This window comes from Bos javanicus, chromosome 20 (genome assembly GCF_032452875.1).
Source record: "Bos javanicus breed banteng chromosome 20, ARS-OSU_banteng_1.0, whole genome shotgun sequence".
Lineage (NCBI taxonomy): Eukaryota > Metazoa > Chordata > Mammalia > Artiodactyla > Bovidae > Bos > Bos javanicus.
This window is the reverse complement of record NC_083887.1, coordinates 13,474,522-13,488,465: the sequence shown is the minus strand read 5'-3', so window position 1 is coordinate 13,488,465 and position 13,944 is coordinate 13,474,522. Positions and strand designations below refer to the sequence as shown.

The window sequence follows — 13,944 nt, the reverse complement described above, 5'->3', positions numbered from 1 at the left end:
AGGATTCATTCAGAAGAGCCTCCAAGGGTGAATAACCTAAGGGTAAATTTTGCCTGAATACCAAGTCCATTAAGTCACTTTAATTTTTTGGTCCTCAACACAAAACAGTATTCTATGTAATTACTAGAAGCTTAAAATAGCACAGTAGGTTTGTTATGCCTTGGTTTACATACTTTTCCTTATGATTGGGTTTTTAAGATGTAGCTTGCCTTCTTTTTTCCTCCCTCTTAGTCATCAGGGAATAACTTTTCTTTAAGATTTCCTAAAATTCTACATCTTTTTGTGGATAATGATTGAGAGTATACTTTTATTGTATTCTTGAAAGTAATGGATCTTATTAATTGTGTAAATACTTTAACCTGTTATGTAATCAAAAGCTTAATTTATACAATCTGCTATTATGGAATGTCTTTAGTAATATTTGTGTAATAACTATAACACAGTGGAAAGACTTGAGTTTTGGCTCTGCTTTTTTCCCCCTCGTAATTTAAAAAAATGTCTTTAAAACTGAAAGTTATTATTAGAAATACCCAGGGGAGCTTCTTTTGCCAAATAAATATATTCAAATAAATTAATGTATCTCCTCCTCCACTTCCATTTAAACAGCCTGAAGTACTTGAGCAGCTAAGTGGATTGAAAGAATTTTGGATGGATGGTAATAGACTGACTTTTATTCCAGGGGTGTGTATATCAAATTTTAAAGACTTTGCTTATTGCTGTCTGTCCTTTGCATTTTTACGAATTATACATTTTAAGTACGTTTAATCAGTTTAAAATGATTATTCTTAATACTGTTAAATAGAAGCAAATTACATTTTTTTATTGTCAATACTTTTTTTTTTAACAATGTGTTTTAGGTGTACAGTAAAGTGAATCAGTTATACATATTCATATATCCACTCTTTTTTAGACTCATTTCCCACATAGATCATTATTGAGTAGAGTTGCCTGTGCTATACAGTAGGTCCTTATTAGTTACATGTTTTATATATAGTGGTGTGTATATGTCAATCCACATCTCCAGATTTATCCCTTGACCCCTTTCCCCCGGTAACCATAAGTTTGTTTTCTACATGTGTAACTCTATTTCTGTTCTGTAAATAGGCCATTAGTACCATCTTTTTTTTTAGATACCACATACTAGTGATATCATATGATATATGTCTTTCTCTAACTTACTTCACTCATTGTGACAGTATCTAGGTTCACCCACGTTGCTGCAAATGACATTATTTCTTTCTTTTTGATTGCTGAGTAATATTCCATTGTATATATGTACAACGTCTTTATCCATTGCTCTGTTGGTAGACATTTAGGTTGCTTCCATGTCTTGGCCATCGTAAATAGTGCAGTAAAGTTTGGGGTGTATGTATCTTTTTGAATTGTGGTTTTCTCCAGATATATTGCCAGGAGTGGGATTGCTGGATCATATTGTAGTTCTATATTTAGTTTTTGAAGGAACCTCCTTAGTGTTCTCCATAATGGTTGTACCAATTTACATTTCCATCAGCAGTGTATGAGGTCTCCCTTTTCTCCATGCCTTTTCCAGCATATATTATATATAGATTTTTTATTTATAGATTTTTAATGATGGCCATTCTGACTATATGTGAAGTGATAACCTCATTGTAATTTTCATTTTCATTTCTCTGATAATTAATGATGTCAAGCATCTTTTCATATGCCTTATAACCATCTGTATGACTTCTTTGGAGGAATGTCTATTTAAATCTTCCACGCATTTTTCGATTCGGTTTGTCAACACATTTCTTGATTAAAATTTTTATATTTCTATAATAGATTTTTGTAAAACACAGTTGACTTGTGTACAACTCAGGGATTAGGAGCACCAACCCTTTACACAGTGGAAAAAATCTGTGTAATTTATAGTCAGCTTTCCCTATTTGAAATTCCTTCATAACAAGGATTCGTCCTCAGGGTCTGATGTTCTGCATCCACAGATTGAACCAACTACAATGGAATACTGTAGTATTTACTGTTGAAAAAAATCCATGTGTAAATGGGTCTGTGAAGTTCTGTGTTGTTCAAGGGTCAACTTTAAGTCTCTTTCTAATGTCATGGAGTATGTCCTTCCCAGGGGTTGCAGTTGACTTTGTATCCTGTTTCATTTTGCCCAGGGAATTGTTGAAATAGGCTATTTTCCATGTAGTTTCTTAGCAGCTGACATTGTGTTTATTCTCAGACCTAAAGCCATATGCATCCCCATATGTACTAACTCCCTTGCAAATGATGGGCAGCTAAATTCCCAAAGAAAATTATGTACTTGTCACTCTGCTAGGCTAAAATAGTAGGAGCTTTTAGCTTTTACTGATTGTATCACTAATGGCATTAAAAATTATGAACCTATCATATAAACATTTAATTATAAATTATAATTTGTGACTAAGTTTCTTATCTAAACTTTTCACAAACTGCTATTGACAGAGTCCTTAAATTTCCTTTTTTTTAAACTTACAGTTTATTGGTAGTTTGAAACAGCTCACATATTTGGATATTTCTAAAAATAATATTGAGATGGTTGAAGAAGGAATTTCAGGATGTGAAAACCTTCAAGATCTCCTGTTATCAAGCAATTCACTTCAACAACTGCCGGAGACTATTGGTTTGTACTGATTTCTAATTCATGTGATTAAAATTTGCTAGTATACAATCTGAGAAACTTATTGCCATTGCTTGATTCAAAGCTTCCATATATCAAATTTTATTTATAAGATAGTTTCTGAAGTCACAGATCCTATTTGAATTTTTCCTGTTGTGATCAGTTACTCAGTTTACTCTTTTGTTGACATTACTGTTTTTCTTTAAGGAAATGTCATTTTTGTCACTGTAATAAAGTTTGAATCCTTTAAAAGATTACCCAAATTCTCTTTAACTCTTGATCATGGCCCTTACCTAGTAACTTTTTCCTGTCTTAACTTCATTTTAGACTTACAAGAAGACAGCTGTATGAGCAAAATCCTTTGAAAATTATACGGTTGACCCTTCAGCAATGATGGTGGTTAGGGGGCCAACCTTCTGCAGTGGGAAAATCTCATATAATTTATAGATGTACTTTTGTATTCACATTTATTTCCTCCCTATCCATGGTTCTGCCTCTGTGTATTCAACCAACTGTGGGTCATGCAGTACTCTAGTAGTAAATTGAAAAGTTCACATACATGTAAGTGGATCCATACACTTCAAAACCTGTGTTGTTCAAGGGTCAACTGTATTTATATAGTTACTTATCTGGTGGTGCATCAAGGGAGTTGAATTATCTTATCAATACCCAAAAACTTACATATTGGCATCTCCATGATGTTTGAATATAAAAATCAGAAATATTTTTACATATTTTTCAATTGAATTACATAATTGTTATAGCTCAGGTTGTGTTTTGCAAATTCTCCTATAATTTTTCCAATGCTTTTTATTTTAAATTAAACCTCATTTTTATTGTTTTAGTATTTAGTATACTTACAGTATGTAGAATAGCTTGTTATACTCTTAGGAAAAAACTACCTTTGGACTACCACTTCTTTAATCCTTTGATACCATAAGTCTGTGCTGTGTATCTTCACTGTGATGGCACAGAATTGCTTCAAGGAGCATGGCTACAACAGTGAGCAAAGGAGACAAAAAGGACATACTCTTATGAAGCTTACATTTTAGTGAGGCCTAAATGGATAAATATATACTAATGTTAAGAGGTAATATGTATGTGAAACTTGTAAATACAGGGTAAGGGCATGGAGAGATGGTAGGGTTGGGGTGGTGTCTCTATGAGATAGCTTGGCTTTTTAAAAGTTCTTTATGATACATGTCAAATGTAATATGTGCTCACTTGACTGTTGATTGACTTCTAGTTCAAGATGAAAAATTGTTTATTATTTCTTCCCTTAATAGGTTCATTGAAGAATGTAACAACTCTTAAAATAGATGAAAATCAGTTAATGTATCTACCAGACTCTATAGGAGGGTAAGATTTTTGTGTATTAAAAGAACTAGAAGATTTTTCTTTCAGTTCAGCATCCTATATAATTTTTCAGATAATTATTAACATCAATAGGAGATTCTAAAAACATTTAAATAAGCAATTGGCTGCAGGTTGGATTTATTTATAATGAAGATAGGTCAGTTTTTCTACAGGTGAACTTTAGCTTAGTAGAAATAGATTTTTTTCTAGGTTTGTTAAAGTCAAGTTCAAATGGTCATATGTTCTTGAGTTTTGGATTATATACAGGAAATTTTTTGTTAAATTATGTGTTTTCTTTTTTAATTAAAGATTAGTATCAATAGAAGAACTGGATTGTAGCTTCAATGAACTTGAAGCTTTGCCTTCGTCTATTGGGCAGCTTACTAATATAAGAACCTTTGCTGCGGATCATAATTACTTACAACAGTTACCCCCAGAGGTACTGTATTTAAATTTTATTTTGAATTTTTATTTTTTCTAATTATTAATTATAGGTGTCCAGTGTGGTTTTCTTTAGTTTATTTCAGAGATAATTATGTAACTAAGTTATGTATTTTCTGGGTAATAATTATATTGATTTGCTAATACTTTTGTTCATATGTGAAAGTTAATAATTGAAAAGGAAAAATGTAATTACTTTTATACATGAGAAGAGTATTTTTATTACTTTTGAAAATGATACTTCAGTTACATTTATTAAGCAGTAGGCTAAAGTTTTAATCCATAATTCTCTGTTTCTCTTTCAGATTGGAAGTTGGAAAAATATAACTGTGCTATTTCTCCATTCTAATAAACTTGAGACACTTCCAGAGGAAATGGGTGATATGCAAAAATTAAAAGTCATCAATTTGAGTGACAATAGGTTTGTAACAGTGTAATTCACCATTTGGCTTATAGAAGACATCTATTGGATGAAATTAAAGTTCCATTATATGTGATAGAAAATCTAATACATGTTTTTCTTTGCATATATAGTCTTGGGTTTTGTGTAGAATTTTTATTTGAAAGAATAATTTTACCTGATATTAATTATGATACAGTGGTTGTTTTGGTTTATTTTATGTTGACTTTTGCTGTATAGTCTTAATTATCTTCTTATGATAGCCATTTTTATTCCTAAAGTCAGATTTTTGCTCTAATACAGCTGTTGAACAAAGCAGCTTTTAATCTTACCTACTCCTTGTATTAATCTGGGCAGACGTGTGATTAGACACCCACTCAAATAATTTGGACAACACAGCCAAGGTACAAAGCAAATAGATCACTAGGGATGCTAAATTGAAGCAATGGTTAAGAACAAATGTCTATAATTTTTTCTGGTGTAAAGAGACTAATAGTGATAAAAGAATATTTGTAGAGCATTTTTACATTTTGTTTTTGTTGTATCTTAAAAGTATTCAAAATAATCCTAATAATAAAACAGGTATTCCCATTTTATGGAGGGAAAAAAATTAAGACTCAGATTTAAGGTGATTCACATTGCTTATAAAATAGAGCTTTTAGTGTAAATTTGGTTTTCTGACTAGGGTATTCAGACTGTTCACACCTTCCTCCTTTTAAATTGTTAATTATAGCTATGCAGTGTGGTTTCAAACTAAATCCCTTTTAAAATTAAATTCTTTCAGCTCATACTTTATACCCTAAAACTAGAGCCCTAAGTTCCAACACCTTGAGTTTCAGAGACCTAGATTCCCTAGGTTCCTTTGAAATTAGGCATAGAAGAATAAACATAAGATGGAAAATTTAAATAGTCATTTTGTTTTAAATAGGGTCCTGTTTCAAGTTAGCATTGTACTAAGTATCTCTGTTACTTAATTTTCACTCATTATAATGTTAAAATAGTCTTGAGTATGAAAGTGCTGGCTCACAGTGAAATAAAAAGAGTACAATATTTATAACATAACAAACTCTTATTAAGAGTGGTTCCTATAACAATTTGTTCTCTCTAGCAAATAAAACACCCAAAGCAATTTTATGAAATATTATTTGTTTAATTTGTCCTTGCCTTTGCATTAAAGTATGGATAGTTGCTAGATTTCCCTAGGTAATTTTTTTGAGGTTATTAAATTATCCAATTTTCCCCCCAACCAAATTGATTCAACAGAAGATTTGTATTTTTAAAATTAATTCTTATAAAACTGGATAGTATTATGTCTTATGTCCTGTTCAAAGACCTATAATTGATTTTCTCCTGAATTAAATATTTTTTTCCTATTTTCATATGCAATAACATAACATTATGTAGAAGACCATTAGATCCAGTTCTCATTTTAACATTTCTCATTTTTAAAGTTTAATTTTCGTTTGCATTTTTTTCCCACAGATTAAAAAATTTGCCCTTTAGCTTTACAAAGCTACAGCAATTGACTGCTATGTGGCTCTCAGATAATCAGGTAGGCATTCTGATTTTGTAAATTGATTATGCATTCTAATTTATTTAGGACTATTTAAGAGTAGTTCTAATCTGATACACATGTAAAAACATACAGATACAGATCATTTTTGTGAAATATGTGTATTCATGAAGTCCTTTTTGGCCTGACTTTTCCTAAATTTGTAAAAGAATACATTAGGACAAAATCTTCCCTAAGTTTTTAATGTTTTCATAGAGACTCTCTGTAGTTTACATCTGTATACATTTGGTAATTTAAATTATGTTTCTAATCAAACACTTTGACAAACCTTAGAGAGGTATTTCTAAGGAATTAAGAGTTGTTCCTTGAAATTTTCTTTGGCAGACATTTATTAAAAGCTTATAGTAGGATGTGAACAACTCTGGGAGCCAGTTAGACTGATGAAGCAGATAGAATCTTCTTAGGTTCTCATTGAGTTCACATTCTCATGGGAGACACCCGAGATAAATTAATAACTAAGTAATAATGTTTCAGAACTACAGAGAAAGAGTTTGCTAGGCATCGGAACAGTAGCAGGGTTGGAGTAAATATACTATTTTAAATTGAGTGATTTAGGAAATACCTGTCTGAAGAAGGGAACAGTAGAGCAGTTTCTCAAATGAAATTAAGAGCGAGCCATGATGTGAGTTGGGTGAGGGGTGCATTTAAAGAATACTAAGAATAAAGATCCCAATATTGGAATGAGCTCAGTGTGACTGAGGAACAAATGAAAGCCCAGAGGACTGGAATGTAATAAGCAAGGGAGAAAACATATACAGTTAGATCCGGAGAGGAAAACTGAGAGTAGATCACCTAGGACCTTGTAGGCCATGCTAATCCCTTGGGGTTTTACTCTGAGGTAGAAAGAAATATTGGAGAAGGCAATGGCAAACCACTCCAGTACTCTTGCCTGGAAAATCCCATGGACGGAGGAGCCTGGTAGGCTGCAGTCCATGTGGTCGCTAGGAATCAGACACGACTGAGCGACTTCACTTTCACTTTGCACTTTTATGCATTGGAGAAGGAAATGGCAACCCACTCCAATGTTCTTGCCTGGAGAATCCCAGGGACGGGGGAGCCTGGTGGGCTGCCATCTCTGGGGTCGCACAGAGTCGGACATGACTGAAGCGACTTAGCAGCAGCAGCAGCAGAAAGAAATCTGTTGAAGTATTTCATTCTAGGAAATAATGAGATATGATTTACATTTTTCAAAGATCGTTCTGGCTGCTTTGTGAAGAATGGACTGTGGGTGCTGAGGGTGAGGGTGGGATATTCTGTATTGGAAGCAAAAGTTAAGTAAGAAAGCTGTTGCAGTTAGTTTAGAAGGACATGTTGCTGGATTTCACCTAATACGATAGGAGTGGAGATTGTGAGGAGAGCTTCGATTTGGGATGCATTTTTAAGAAAGCTATCGCCAGAGGGACTTACTGATGGACTAAATATGGAACTTCAGAGAAAGAACTGAAACAAGTATGACTTTTAGGTTTTTAACCTCAGGAAGTACAATATTGGAGTTGCCATTTTCTGAGATAGAAAAGATGGGAGAGGAGTAAGTTTGGGGATAAAGTTAATAGTTTGATTTTATGAACGTCAAGTCATTAGTTGAGTATCTATAATTGCAACTCAGGTATTGGCTGGAGATAAAATTTGGGAGTCAGCATTGTGCAAAGGGAATTTTATACCATGGAAGTACATTCAGTTACTAGAAAAGATAGAGAAGAAGGTCAAACATTGAACTCAGAAATGAAAAGGGATCCCAGAAAGAAAATAAAAAGCAGCAGCCAACAAGAGAATGTGTTATCTAGAGAGACATATGAAGAAAGTACTTCAGGAAAGATGAACTAAGTCAGGTGTTTTTGATGAATTAGGTATATGAGGACTGCTAATTGGCCATTGGGTTTATTAAGATAGATGTAGTTATTGATGTTGAAGAGTAATAGTTTTAGTGGAATGGTGAGGGTTAAAGTTTGATTTAAGTGTATTATAGTGCATGGAAAGAAAGAAGGCTGGGGCAATGAACATATCTTAGTAGCCTAGCTAAGTTTCATTGTGTAGACTGTTGTTAAGCTTGTTTTAATGGATAAGAAATCTCTTGTATAATGTCACCATAATAATGGATTGTAGGTCCTGAACAAAAAGAAAAGAATAAGGACTACCTCATCTGTAATTATGAGGAAACCATTTTTTCTGTATCTATTCTCAAGTATTTCTTACTAGTAAATGTTTTTAAACAAAACAGAATATAAAATTTACTGATCCATTTAATAAGTTAATGCTTAGTGTCTGAGCAATACTTTATGATTTATCTAAAGCTGTGTTTTCCCATGGAAGGCTTAGATACACAAGTCTCATATGATAGTCCTAAATTCCATCATCAAATTTGCTTGGGAGACATGTTATATCCCTCTTTTGCATTATGTTAGCAACCCTGATGTGTTCTGATAGTAAAGAAACCCTCTTGTCTATATTTCAGAATTCTCTAAACTTCCTAACTAAGAAACCCTTTCCCCCAACTCTTAATAATATCTTAAAAACCTTAAGTTGATATTGCTCCACATTTATGAATCAGTCTGTATATCTATTTGTTCTATGAATTAGAAAAAGAAGTATTAAAATGATACTTTTGTTTTCATTAGAACTTGAACACAAGTGATTACTACATCTATTAAATGTGTCAGTTCATGTATATATACATGTGTGTGTATATATGTATATCTCTTTTACTTGAATATTTACATTTTAAGTCTGATATGAAGTTTAGCTGCTGGACTCACAAAATGTTTAAACATCTGCTGGGCTCTGGCTCAAGTACCTATTACAACAATATGAATGAGACATGGCTCTTGGTCTTGAGGACTCTGAACTGTTAGTATATTAGAACTGCTATGGATAAATTGTGCCAGATGACTTATTAAGGTGAAATTAATAGCATAGTGTGTGTACAGTGTTCTCTCATTCACCTCTTCTTGTACCTCATTTGTAAATTACTTTTAAAATTATGATATGGGGCTTTGTTTTCCTTAGTCTAGCAAAGTAATAAATAGTAAAACATATGTGATGTGGCTATAAAACCTCCCTTACAGTATGAGGTAGTCATTTCCATGTAAAAGGTTGAAATGTAGGGGAGAAAAATATGTGAAAGTTGTTTGATTATAAATTATGAAAATAAATTGCTTCTGGACATTTCACTGACCATGAAGAAAATAAACCTATAGGCAGTACATGCAGTAACATAATCTTTCATAAGTCTCTGCTGCTGCTAAGTTGCTTCAGTCGTGTCCGACTCTGTGCGACCCCATAGACAGCAACCCACCAGGCTCCCCCGTCCCTGGGATTCTCCAGGCAAGAACACTGGAGTGGGTTGCCATTTCTGTCCCCAATGTGTGAAAGTGAAGTTGCTCAGTTGTGTCTGACCTCAGCGACCCCATGGACTGCAGCCTTCCAGGCTCCTCCATCCATGGGATTTTCCAGGCAAGAGTACTGGAGTGGGGTGCCATTGCCTTCTCCGTCATAAGTCTCTAGAAGGTCCAAACAAAACAGTTGATCGTTCATCCCTCATTCATTTTGTCATTCTTATTCAGGAACCATTTATTGAACAACTACTCTGTGCCAGGCAAACTAAGATGGGCCAAATAAGGGTATTAAGAAAGTTGTTTTAATACAGTATGGTAAAAGACTTGATAGGCTTCAGGATCAGAGAAGGGGCACGTCACTTGGGGATATAAAGGCCAGTTTCCCAGAGGAGGAAATGCCTGCTGTGCCTAAAAGAAGAATAAATCTTCTCAAGAGAGTAATAGTATTAAACGATGAAAGAGGAAGAGTGTTCTGGTTAGAAGGGATATCAGCAACCTAAGCACTTATTAGTAAAGCAGTGTCATCAGTGTCTCTACAAGTGGTTTTATGACTAGAGCATAACCTGTAAGGTGGAAGAGTTGGACATGAGGCCCCAGAGGTAGACACAGACCAGGTCATGGAGGATCTTATATGCCATACAAAGGAACTTGCATTATGTATCAAGGATGACAAACAGATTTTTTAAATTTTACATGTCAACTTTGATAAATTATAATTTTTAAAAGGATTCTAAAGCCATATTTAGGCTCAGAGGAAAATTGTTGTGCTTAGGTTCAGTGTAATTTATTGGCTTTACTAGGACACTTGATAGTGAAAAGGTCCTCTATGATAATTGTCAGAATGAATAGTAAGTGTAAAAATAGGAATGTCCCAGGCAAATTGAATGTTTGATCATTATAGTTAAAATCAATTATTCATATATGTAATCAGTTTAAGAGAAGTGATCCTGGGATACATGCCAGCACTACTATAGGAGATAAGGAACCTGTGTAACATACAGGCAGGCAAGTGGCATGGTCAGATGGATCTATTAGAAAGGCTTTGGGGTCTGCATTATGGAAGATGGATTTAGCAGGGGTTATGCCAGTGGGAAGGCCTACTGAAGGCCATTGCCATACTCAGGTCAACAGAAAATGTTGGCTGAAGTAAAGCGGTGATGACAGAGCCAGTGAAAAGACTGTATTTAGGACATAACTTTAAACATCACATCAATAGAATGTGTGGAAAATGCATGTATGTGAGAAGAAAAGGAGTAAAGGCAAACATCAGCCTCAGAGGTATACCCTGAGTGACTAGGTGGATACTGATTCCATAACGGAGAACCACAAGAGAAGGAAATATGTTTATATAAAGGTATTAAGTTCTAGTTAGGTTTATTGGGTTTGAAGTACCTTTGGTATATTGAGTTGACACTCAGAACAATTCGAGTGACCTTGAACCACTACCATGTCCACCACCTGCCACCTTGTTTTAAACTAAGGTTTCTGTGCTCTTGGTTTCTCCATTCTTTTAATTTTTAACCTCCAAGGATTTCTTAAAATTGCTCTTGAAAACCTAATTTCTTTTTTCACAGTACTGCTATATATTTATTCCTTTTATTTGTAAGATTTATAGAAGACTTGTAGCATAAGAAGAGATATCAGCCCATCATCTTAATCACTTTTTCTTGGGAGTGGTTTCATAGCTTTTTATTATTTTCTCAAAGGGGATTGTTGTCAAATTATTTTTTTAATGTTGCTGCTGCTGCTAAGTCACTTCAGTCGTGTCCGACTCTGTGAGACCCCATAGACGGCAGTCCACCAGGCTCCTCTGTCCCTGGGATTCTCCAGGCAAAAATACTGGAGTGGGTTGCCGTTTCCTTCTCTTTTTAATGTTAGGGATGGATTAATCCTGTGGAATACTAACATTTAAGTGGCAAACAGGTTACTAGGCTTTGAAGGAGTGGCTATAGAGGTAGAAAGAGAACTATATGACAGTGTTTTTTAAGATAAGGATGAAACAGCTGGCCTGAAGAAAGGAGTTGCAACAGGATAAATGCTAATGAGAGATTAGTTCAAATGAAGTCTGAAAAACATCAGTTATATTTTGGCAAGTCATACCTATCTTGCCAACTTACCTTGGCTATAGCTAATGCAGTTTTAGAAGTATATGTCAAATACCAGATTGAAGTAGTTTAAGGAATAAATAAATGACTGAATGGAAGTCTATGGTTATTGATTAGTCTTTTAAGAAGGTTGGATAAGAGAAAAAAGGAATAGAACAGAAAGAAATTGGTAACTAGGGGCAAGGTAAGAGAGCATGTTTATTAGTTGTTGGAAAGAGGCTGTATGGAGATTGGGATTAAGGATATTAGAGAGTGATGGATAACTGGAGTGGAAGCTGATGGAATCAAAAGCTCTGGCAAGTATTCGTACATTCTTGAAGGGATCTTGGGTGTGAAGTTTGTGAGAGGAAGGGCTAAAAATGTACGTGGTAAAATTCTTAGAATGTAACATTTTCCAAACTCTTAGGAGTTCTTGAATCCTATTTTCATTAAAAATTGTTTTCAAAGATACTATCTTCTTCAAAATTCAATTTAGGAAGTGTGGAAGAATTTTCAAGCAGCATTGGGAGTCTTAAAGTTTTTACCACAACCTTGTTAATACGAATTTGCTCAACCGTGTGATATAGAGAAAGCATGCAGTTGGAATAATTCTGGGTTGTACTTTGTCAACCCAGGTGCAAGAGAAGGCCAATGCAACAAGGAGGTCTTGGTAATTGGCAGGAAATTGGTTATAAAGAGATAAGGTGAGGTATGGAAAGAGAAGCCAAGACAGGAAAGAATGATAGTGATAAAGTTGAAAGTTGAAGAGAGTGACAGTCTTGGTGGGATTGATGAGCAAGTAGGTAGGAGCAATGAAATGAGGAGTCTGCATGAAGTCTGTGTTACATGCTCTGCTGGTTGTCTTTTGACTGAGCACTCCTTAGTTTCCTTTTCAGGAATTTTTTTCTGCCAGTATCTTTTATGTTGAAGCCCCTCATGGTGCTCTAGGCTCTGGTTTATTTACTTTCTCTATACCAGTTACTGACTCTCTTAGTAGTGTTAGTGGCTCTGTCGTGTTTGACTCTGTGATCCCATGGACGGTAGCCCACCAGGCTCCTCTGTCCATGGGATTCTCCAGGCAAGAACACTGGAGTAGGTAGCCATTCCCTTCTCCAAAGGATCTTCCCAGCCCAGGGATCGAACCCAGGTCTCCTGCATTGCAGGCAGATTCTTTACCATTTGAACTACAGATACCAGTTACTGACTATATCATCATTATTTTTAATAATTGTCTTCAGCCCAGTTCTCTTTCCTTAACTTCACACTCGCTGCTTAACACTGCGCCTTAGATGTCTCAAATTCAACCAGCCTAAAACTGAATATTTCATCTTCTGCTTCAGATCTTTTTCTTTTCCAGGGTTCCCTAGGTCAGTAAAAAGGACTTGCTGGAGACAGAGATCTGAGAATGTAATTTTTAACTACTGATTCTCCCTATACTTCAGTGCAGTGAATCACCAAACTGTCTAGGCTTAACCATTAAATATTAATATATCAGATGTTTCTGTGCTTTGCTTTATCCCTGCTCCTCCTTCCCTTAAATAGAGTCCACCATCATCTTTCGGTTAGACCTGCACTGTCCAAAACAATAGTCATTGTGACTAGTCCAAATTGAGATGTGCTATCAGTGTAAAATACACATTAAATTTTCTACACTTAGTATGAACAGAGTGTAAAATCAATCACAATTTTTATTATTGATTACACATTAAAATGACAGTATTTTGAATAAGTTTAGATTAAATACATTGTCAAAATTAATTTAATCTCTTTTTAGAAACGTGGCTACCAGAAAACTGTAAATTATCTATGGTTCTCATTTTTTATCTCATATTATATTTCTGTTGGATAGTGTTGCCTTAAGATCATTGAGATAGCTTCCTGAGAGGTCTCTTCCTCCAGTGTTGCCACAGCGTCTAATCTTCTATCACCCTAGTTCATTCAGAACCACACTATAACTCAACTGATCTTTGAGTCTTGTTATTGTCTAGTTTTATCTCCTCCCCTCACATCTTTATTCTCATTTCCCCAAATGAGTTCTGTGCTCCTGGAGCATTCTTCCTTCTTCTTCTTACCTGTTAACGTCTATTCATCCTCATCGAGGAGAGCTTTCTTTCAGGAATGCTTTCCTCATCACTCAA

The 13,944-nt window shown here is 34.7% G+C and overlaps 1 protein-coding gene across 8 annotated transcripts in view; it reads left to right on the top strand.

Moving 5' to 3' along the window:
* ERBIN (erbb2 interacting protein) overlaps positions 1–13,944 on the top strand; it is a 127,952-nt gene that overhangs the window by 76,963 nt on the left and 37,045 nt on the right. For all 8 annotated transcript variants that reach the window (XM_061393400.1, XM_061393399.1, XM_061393398.1 and 5 more), the window contains exons 9-14: positions 607–681; positions 2,479–2,623; positions 3,907–3,979; positions 4,286–4,415; positions 4,723–4,838; positions 6,300–6,369. In XM_061393400.1, coding sequence (XP_061249384.1) covers positions 607–681; positions 2,479–2,623; positions 3,907–3,979; positions 4,286–4,415; positions 4,723–4,838; positions 6,300–6,369 — 609 coding nt within the window. The remainder of the gene's footprint in view (positions 1–606; positions 682–2,478; positions 2,624–3,906; positions 3,980–4,285; positions 4,416–4,722; positions 4,839–6,299; positions 6,370–13,944) is intronic.